The sequence below is a fragment of the Oryzias melastigma genome, linkage group LG13 (assembly GCF_002922805.2).
Source record: "Oryzias melastigma strain HK-1 linkage group LG13, ASM292280v2, whole genome shotgun sequence".
Lineage (NCBI taxonomy): Eukaryota > Metazoa > Chordata > Actinopteri > Beloniformes > Adrianichthyidae > Oryzias > Oryzias melastigma.
The window spans coordinates 3,570,318-3,579,057 of NC_050524.1; the positions used below are offsets into that span (position 1 = coordinate 3,570,318).

An 8,740-nucleotide genomic window follows, 5' to 3' on the forward strand; every position below is an offset into this window, starting at 1 on the left:
TCATCATCTGCTTCACTCTTTTAACTTCAGTCTTTGTAAAATAGTAAATGTTCATATTTAAATACTATGCTTTATACCAAAATGTGATCAACTGCTTTATTTCTGTTTTGATACAAAATAATAATGGTTGTTTTTCATTGGGTGGGATGATTTGATGATACTGACCTGAACAGATGACCTCCACGTTAAACTCAAAAGAATAAGACGTTTCAATTCTCCTCATAGACACCACAGATCCACAGTTGAGTGATTTGCACACATCATCCAAACGCTCCAAGTTCCAGCTCTGATTATCATAGTTTTCAACCTCTTCTTCCCATTCTTCCAGAACCTTCCTCTCCAGTCTGCCAGTGCAGCGACTGGCTCCTCCCACCAGCCTGAATTCCTCTGAACCTCCTGGTCACAGACACGAGGACAGCGACTTCAGTGGCTTCAACACAGCTGACAGTCTGTTTGTCAGGATTGTGGTTTTTACCTGAATGGAGTTCAGCACAGAGTCCTGAGGAGAAACCAGAAACATGGAGAAGCATCAAGACTCTGACTACATCAACTGTGTTCATCAAGGTCTTTGAAACTCAAATCTTTCATTCAATTGGAGCAAAACGGAGGAAAAAGAACTGGAGGCTTTTTTGAACATGAATGTTGATGTGAGCAGGAAAAACATGTGAATACCTTCTGATGTCAGATCACACATGCATTGATTGATAAAGAGCAGAACAGGGTCGTACCTGAACTGCAGAGAATCACCAGCAGCATCAGTGTTGGATGATCCATGTCCTCTCAGTGTCTCTAAGTTCATGTCTGCTGTCTCTTTATCACATCAGCATCCCCGCCCCCCCAAACCTCTGCTCTCTCTCTTCATCTCTGACCAATCACAGCTCAGAACGGGTTTCTCAACACGGCTGACATTTCAAGAAGATTCCATTTAATGTTTTTGATTTTGAAGCTTTAAAAAAGTTTATCAGATTTTTAAATCTTTTTGACTGGAATAAATGATTCAGGGTTTGATGTTTTTCCTCTAAATGTATGAACTTCATACTGTTGAAGAACAGAAGATACTTATCAGACTAGGAGGAATAAAATGACATGAAATTAATCTGAATTAAAAACAGTAAAGAAGTAAAGACGTCTGAGATGAGTAGCAACCAATTCAATTCAATTTTATTTATATAGCCCAAAATCACAAAGGAAATTTGCTTTATTGAGCTTCATGCCGGTAATTTTACAGATGCAGAAAATTAGTCATAAAATATGAACAATAGTTAAAAACTAACAGACTAAATTTCCCTTAGACCCTCCATCCCGGTAAGGAAAAACTCCTAAAAAACCTAAGTCAGGAAAAAAGAAGAAACCTTAGGGATTCCCACATGAGGGACAGATCCTATCCCAGGACAGACAGGCGATACCCGAACAGTTAAAGAAAGATTAGCTCCTACAACCAAGTTCACTGAAGGGAACTTCAGAACATGTGAAGAAGGAACCCCTCTGGATCTTTGTCTTCTTCTTTAGCAGTCCGTCAATGACGACGATGATGCGGGGAGGGGCTCGTGCCTATGGCGAATGTGGGAGGACATCCCAATTGCAGTCTTGAATTTCTTGTCGTAGGTAGCACACCTGTGGGTTGCTTCAGCAGGTGGAGATGCTGGTTCAAGTTTTCGCTGCCTCTTTTTAGACCATAACTGGAAGTTTCGTTTCCTGATAGTGCAGGCAGCGCCGGCCACCACCTTCCTCCAGGTCACACGGTCTTCAGCTTTTTCTTTCCAGTTATTGTATTCATTGATGTTCTTCAGGTGCCTCTTGAACACATCTTTGTATCGTAGTCGCGGTGCTCCGACCTTCCTTGATCCCTCTTTCAATTCTCCATAGAAAACAGCTTTTGGTAGTCGGCCGTCTTCCATGCGTGTAACATGACCTGTCCACCTTAGTTGAAATGTGGTGAGCATTTCCTCAACACTTTCCACTTCTGCCCTGTCCAGGACTTCAAGATTTGACACGTGATCTTTCCATGAGATGTTCATTAGTTGTCGGAGATGTCTCTGCTGAGTTTTGTCAAGACTCTTGATATGGCATTTGTAGATAGTCCAAGTTTCAGAGCTGTATAGGAGTGTTGGCATTATGATGGCTCTGTAAACTTTCGTCTTGGTTTTCACATGGATTCCTCTCTGGTCCCATAGACGACTTCTCAGTTTTTCGAAAGATGATGCTGCGGATTGGATTCTTTTGATATTTCTGTGTCTATACTTCCACTGTTGGAGATTGTACTACCCAGGTAGTTGAACTTGTCTACTTCAGCTAGTGGAGTACCATCGAGGAACACTTTTCGGGGGTTCAGCTTTGCATTATGAGTGTCTTGGATTATGACTTCTGTTTTCTTGATATTTATCGTTAGTCCGAATCTTTTAGATGATTCAGCAAAGGCTGTCAGTAGATCTTGCATGGCCTGAAGACTGTGAGTTACAAGTGCCGAATCATCTGCAAAGAGCAACTCTTGAATCAGTAGTTCCCGTGTTTTGTTCTTTGCTTTCAGGCGCCTAAGGTTGAAAAGGTCTCCATCACTTCTGGTTCTAATATAGAGGTCACCAAGTTCTTCTGGCATGCTTTGTAAGACTGCAGTAAGGAAAATAGTGAATAGGGTTGGTGCCAGAACACATCCTTGTTTCACGCCATGCCCCACACTGAATGGGTCTGAACAACCATCACCACAGCAGATGCTAGCAGTCATACCATTATGGAAACTGCGCAACACTCTGATGAAGGTTTGTGGACAACCGTAGCAGCACAGTAGCTTCCATAGTGTCTCTCTGTGAACTGTGTCAAAAGCCTTGCTGAAATCCACGAAGGTGACAATAAGTGGTTGGCGTTGTTCAGCACACTTTTCTTGCAGTTGTCGCAGTGTGAATATCAGATCTTGAGTGGATCTATTTGATCTGAACCCACACTGACTCTCAGGAAGGATGTCTTCAGCAAGAGTCTGTAGTTGAAATTGCAGAATTTTGGCAAGTATCCTTCCTGCTACTGACAGAAGTGAAATTCCTCTGTGATTTCCACATTCCGCACGGTCTCCTTTTCTTTTGTAGATGGTCACGATGGCCGCATCCTTAAAATCTTGGGGGACTTCTGCTGTTGTTGACCAGACGTTGCAGAATAGCTGCAGCAATTGGTTTCTCAAAGCTGGTCCAGCGTATTTCCAGACCTTTGGTGGTATGCCGTCTGGTCTTGCAGCTTTTCCACATTTTATTCTCTTGATGGCCTTATCAAGTTCTTCCCTGGATGGTGGCGTATCCACGTGGTACCTGACTGGTAGCTGTGGGATGTTGCTGACAACATCATCATCAATGATGGTCTCTGGATTCAATTGAGACTTGAAGTGTTCTCTCCATCTCTCCATGATCTTGTTTTTATCTGTGTGAAGTATGCTCCCGTCAATACTCTTAACCAGGTCCAAGCAGGGACCCTTTGGACCATATACTTCCTTCAGTGATGCAAAGAACGCTTTGGAGTCGTTTCGGTCAGCAAGGCTCTGGATTTCAGCTGCCTTCTTGGCCCACCAGTCATTTTTCATTTGCCGCAGTTTCTTTTGGAGTTCAGACTTTACGCTCTTGTACTTGTTCTTTATTGTTCTGGTGCATCTAACAGCTAATGTCTTGTGAAACAGCATATTCTTTTTATTGATAAGTTCCATGATTTCTTCGTTTGATTCGTCGAACCAGTCTACATGTTTTCTAGCAGGTTTGCCGAGCACATCTGATGCAACACTATACACTGTTTTCTTCAAGGCTTGCCACTGTTCTTCGCTAGTACCAGTTGGTGGTGTTGGGAGGTTTTCATTGATTACAGATACAAGCTTGTCCTTCTCACTTTGTTTCTTCAACTTTTCTACGTTCAGTTTCTTTGGAGGTTTTGTTCCTGTCTTCTTCATAGGCAGGGGTTTTAGTTTGATGTTGCATTTGGAGCGGATCGTGAAATGATCAGTAGAGCACTCAGCTCCCCCTCATAACTCTGGTGCTGCAAAAGTCCTTCAAATCACACCTCCCAGTAATGATGTAATCCAGTAAAGTTGGGTTCTTGGATCTTGGATGTTTCCAGGAGTGATACCAAATGTCTGGAAAGCTGAAGTATGTGTTTGTGATGGGCAGTTCGTGTTCAGAACATTTTGTTAGGAGCATTTCGCCATTCAAATTCATTTTCCCTCTTCCAAATTTTCCCAGCGTTTGAGGCCATGCTTCATGTTCCTTTCCTACTCTTGCATTAAAGTCTCCTAGTAGTATGAGCTTATCTGCAGCAGGAGTCTCAGAGAGCAGGCTGTCCAGTGAGCGATAGAAGAGCTCTTTAGTTTCATCGTCATTGGTCATTGTTGGTTCATAGGCCGAGATCAGTGTCAGATATCTTCTTCGACCAATATGAATTCTTAGTGATATCAGACGGTCATTCTTTCCAGTTGGTAGTGACTCAAGGTCTGTTACAAGTCTATTTGAAATTGCAAAGTCAACACCTGCTTCTCTTCGTTCACCTGATGGTTTGCCAGACCAGTAGAACGTATGAAATGTTTCTCTGAGTTGCCCCTGATTATGGAAGCAAGTTTCTTGTAGAGCTGCTATGTCAATCTTGTAACGTTCTAGTTCACGTGAGATCAGGGCTGTTCTTTTTTCAGGTCGATCATCATTGTCTAGAAGGGTTCTAACATTCCATAATGCCAGGATAAGATTAGTGGCTGTTTTTTCCGTTTTTCCACCGCTGTTGTGGATTCCCCCTGGCAGCGGTTTGCCAGCCAGGATTATGTGAACGAGCAGTTTTTTAGTCCACCTTTTCTAGCACCTTCCCTGGACTAGGGCAGGCAGTGCATCCCTAAAAAGAGCTGCCTGGTCATCGGAGCAGCTACCTCGCAACGCTGTCGTTTGTCAGCAGAAGCACGACCATCACACTCCGACCGCCTGTGTGCAGAGATCACGCTGCGGCTTCCGGTTCATCAGACCTGCCAGTATGCCCTCACTCCATCGCCACAGGGCTTTTCCACTCCTCTCCTAGCTTGGGCAATTATAGGACCTAGCAGCTTGCCCAGTACTGCTAGTACCCTCTCTGTTGGTAGCAGAAGTGCAGAGGCAAGGACGGACCAAGACAGTCTGCCCACAAGCAGCCAACTGCATCCGATGGCTGGAGCTGACCTGTATCAGGTCCTCAACACCCTTACTGACCGCGTCGGCACTGCGGTGCTGGCTCATTCGCTGTCCAGTCGTAGGGATTGCATCGCCTTCCGACATTGTACACCATTGGCCAGACTTTGGTCTTTATTTTGCCTGTGACCCTAGNNGGGGGGGGGGGGGGGCAGGAGGGTGATATCACTTGCCCAGGGTGAACCCTCAGACTAGTGGAGGGAAGGAGGTGTCTTACTTCTCCATTCCAGACTGGCTCCAAGCAGTCTAGCCACTGCCCTAAATCCCCCCCTGGATCTTTGTACTCATAGAAGATTGTCCAGAAAAATGGTGAGGGCAATGAGCTGATCAATATCCATTCCATGTTGCGGCGGGTGATCTCCCGTTCGATGTCTATGAGCTGTTCGCCGAGTTCCCTCACATTGGGGACCGTGGTGAAACAGCGCATAACAGCTGAGTGCAGGTGTCATAGGAATGGTCCGCGAGGGTTCATATCTTAAAAGAAAGTCACTTAAATAAGAAGGCTCAAGACCATAAAAACATTTATAAAGTATTGAAAGAATCTTAAAATCAATCCTGATGTAAACAGGGAGCCAATGTAGCAATTTTAAAACTGGTGTAATGTGTAACTGTGGGCGGCCATAGTGCAGCGGTAGGGCGGTCGACTCATGATCAAAAGTGAGATCGACTCCTGCCTTGCCCGCCTTGCCGCCCATGTGTCGAAGTGTCTTTAGGCAAGTCACCTAACCCTGAATCGCCTCTGGTGGGAGGTTGGCACCACTGTTTGGCAGCGGAGCCACCACCAGTGTGTGGGTGAATGGGTGAATGGGTCTGTGACTGTAAAGTGCTTTGGGCCCTCAAAAGACGGTAGAAAGCGCTATACAAGTATACGCTATTTACCATTTACTACTCCCTGGTCCTCGTCAGAACTCATGCCGCTGAGTTCTGTAATAATTGTATATTTGAAAGAGGTTTTTTGGATAAACCAGAGAGCAGGGTATTACAATAATCTAAACGACTAAAAATAAAAGCATGCATCAGCACCTCTGTGCTGGCAAGAGAGAGGAATGGGCGGACTCTGGCAATGTTTTTAAGACGATAAAATTAAAATAATTAAGCTCAGAGTCCAAAAGAACACCCAGGTTTCTCACATAGTCAGAAGGTTTAAAATTCTGAAGATGAGGTAAAATCCTGTCTTTCTTGTCTTCTGGACCGATGATTAAAACTTCTGTTTTGTCCTGGTTGAGTTGAAGGAAGATTTCTGCCTTCCATGACTTTATATCTAAAATGCAATTTAAGAGTGTTTATCGGTTCAAGGTCATCAGGAGACACAGCGGTGTAAAGCTAAATATCATCAGCATAGCAGGGAAAGTCAACGCCGTGTCTCCTGATGACATCTCCAAGAGGCAATATGTACAAATTAATAATGTCAGAACTCAGATGAGGGCTCCCTCTAGTGGTTGGAATGGGTAGTAGCAGGTTGAATCATGACACTGATATTTATTATCCCAAAAATTAAGACAATAATAAAGATAGCCCCAAACAAAGGTGACACACACTGAATGTGATTTGATTGGCAGAGGCGGTCAGTTTCAATGTTAAGTCAATGGCACAGACGTGCATTGAGGCGATCTGAAATCCTGCGGCGGAATTTTAGCAACAGGTGCAACACGGCGGTCTGCCAGCATCAAGCTCAAGCAAGCGGTGAGCAGGAAATTTCTAGCATGGCAAAAGAGGGGCGGGCCATGCAAATTTGTTGGGCAAATCACATTTCACAAACACTTCAACAAACATTGTTAATGTCCACAGCAAGTATTTCCACCATTGTCTGTATTGACAGCTTGACCACGACGTCTCCTGATCCTCTTTGAAGTTGTTCTGAGGAGTTTCACTGTTTCACAAGTGCTACATGCAGTTCTGCAGGTGACTTGGAGGTCTGATCATCCAGTCTCTGCTTCAGCTGGTCCCAGACATGTTCTATGGGGTTCAGGTCAGGTCATTGCTGGCCAGACCACATGAGACATTACCACTTCCTGCTATCCAGCCATGACAATTGTGAGTGGTAAGAGTGAAACGGATCAGATTAGAATTTTATTTAATTATTTGTTTAGGTTTATTTATATATCCCAATGTCACAAAAATGTTTTTTGCCTCATTAGGCTTCATGCCGGTAATTGTACAGGTGCAGAAGGTTGATCAAAAAATATTAACAATAGCTAAAAACTAAACAGACTAGATAAAACAGGTTATCCCTGCCCTTGAACCCTCCTGGTAAGGACAATCTCCTAAAAAAACTTGGATCAGGAAGAAAAATAAAAACTTAGGTATGCCCACATGAGGGAGGGATCCTATCACAGGACAGACAAGCGATGATTTACCAGAACTATTAAAGAAAAATTAGCTTATCAACTCTACAACTACATATTTGACTAGAGTTCATTCAGATAGGGCTGAGGGACGGGTGAGCGTGAAGTCCACAGCCAAAGCGAGGCAGAGGCGTAGTCCACAGTCTAGACATAACAAATGCATGGATGAGTTTTTCAGCATCACTTTTAGATAACATATTTCTGATCCTAGCTATATTGCAAAGGTGAAGAAATGCAGTTTTACGAGTTTGTGATATGTGAGCCTTGAATCATAAATCCTGGTCAAATAAAACCCCTAAGTTTCTGACTGAAGAATTGGAAACAATATTTATGCCATCCAAGGCATATCTGATCTGAGAGAGCATCTCTCAGGTGTTTAGGGCCCATAATTACCTCTGTTTTTACTGGGTTTAGGAGGAGGTAAATAATTGTCATCCAGGTCTTAATGTCTGATGCAGGAATTCAGTTTCTCTTGGTGGTCATTCTGGTCTGGTTTAATGGATAAATACAACTGTGTATCATCTGCATAACAGTGAAAGTTAATGCTATGTTTCCTGATTATGTTTCCTAAGGGCAGCATGTAAAACATGAACAGGATGGGTCCTAAAACTGAGCCCTGTGGGTCTCCGTAGTTAACTCGAGTACAATAAGAGGACTGTCCATTTACATTAACCAGCTAGTATCTATGAGATAAATAGGATTCAAACCACTGGAGGACAGATCCTCTGATCCCCGTCATGCTCTAGTCCAGAGGTCTGCAACCTGCGGCTCCAGAGCCACATGTGGCTCTTTTATCTCTCCATGGTGGCTCTCTGGATGAAAAAAAAGAAAACAATGGTAATTTTCAAAAAAAAAAAATAAATAAAATAAGAGTTTATCTTCTATTTTAGCAACATGACATTTTTGACTAATTTGGTTTACTGAGAAATTGGAGGTAATTTTGGAGTTCAGCTAGTTATTAAATAACAAGCTAGCTTTTTTGACTAATTTGGCCTCTAATGAGTTTTTTATGCTAATTGGGAGTTTAGCTAATATTTTAGCAATATATGCTAACATTTTTCTGCTAATTTGTTATCTACTGGAGTTTTAATGCGAATCTAGAGTTTAGCTTTTCTTTTAGCAACATGCTAGCATTTTTGGTTGATTTAATTTACTGAGGAATTTTATGCTAATTTGGAGTTCAGCTAATAATTAAGTAACAAGCTAGATTTTTCTCTAATTTGG

The 8,740-nt window shown here is 43.0% G+C and overlaps 1 protein-coding gene across 5 annotated transcripts in view; it reads right to left on the reverse strand.

Annotated features, from left to right (window-relative positions):
- The window catches only part of LOC112149732 (scavenger receptor cysteine-rich type 1 protein M130), a 14,112-nt gene extending 5,804 nt beyond the window's left edge, over positions 1 to 8,308 (reverse strand). Inside the window, exons 1-3 of one of the 5 annotated variants that reach the window (XM_036214678.1) lie at positions 8,224 to 8,308; positions 476 to 499; positions 166 to 396 (exon numbers count right to left, since the gene is read on the reverse strand). In XM_036214678.1, coding sequence (XP_036070571.1) covers positions 166 to 223 — 58 coding nt within the window. In that variant the 5' untranslated portion in view covers positions 224 to 396; positions 476 to 499; positions 8,224 to 8,308. Of the gene's footprint in view, positions 1 to 165; positions 397 to 475; positions 607 to 728; positions 775 to 8,223 lie in introns of those variants that run through there. The other 4 variants (XM_024277636.2, XM_036214677.1, XM_024277633.2 and 1 more) reach the window with 4 other exon arrangements.
- Positions 8,309 to 8,740: the final 432 nt, after the last annotated feature.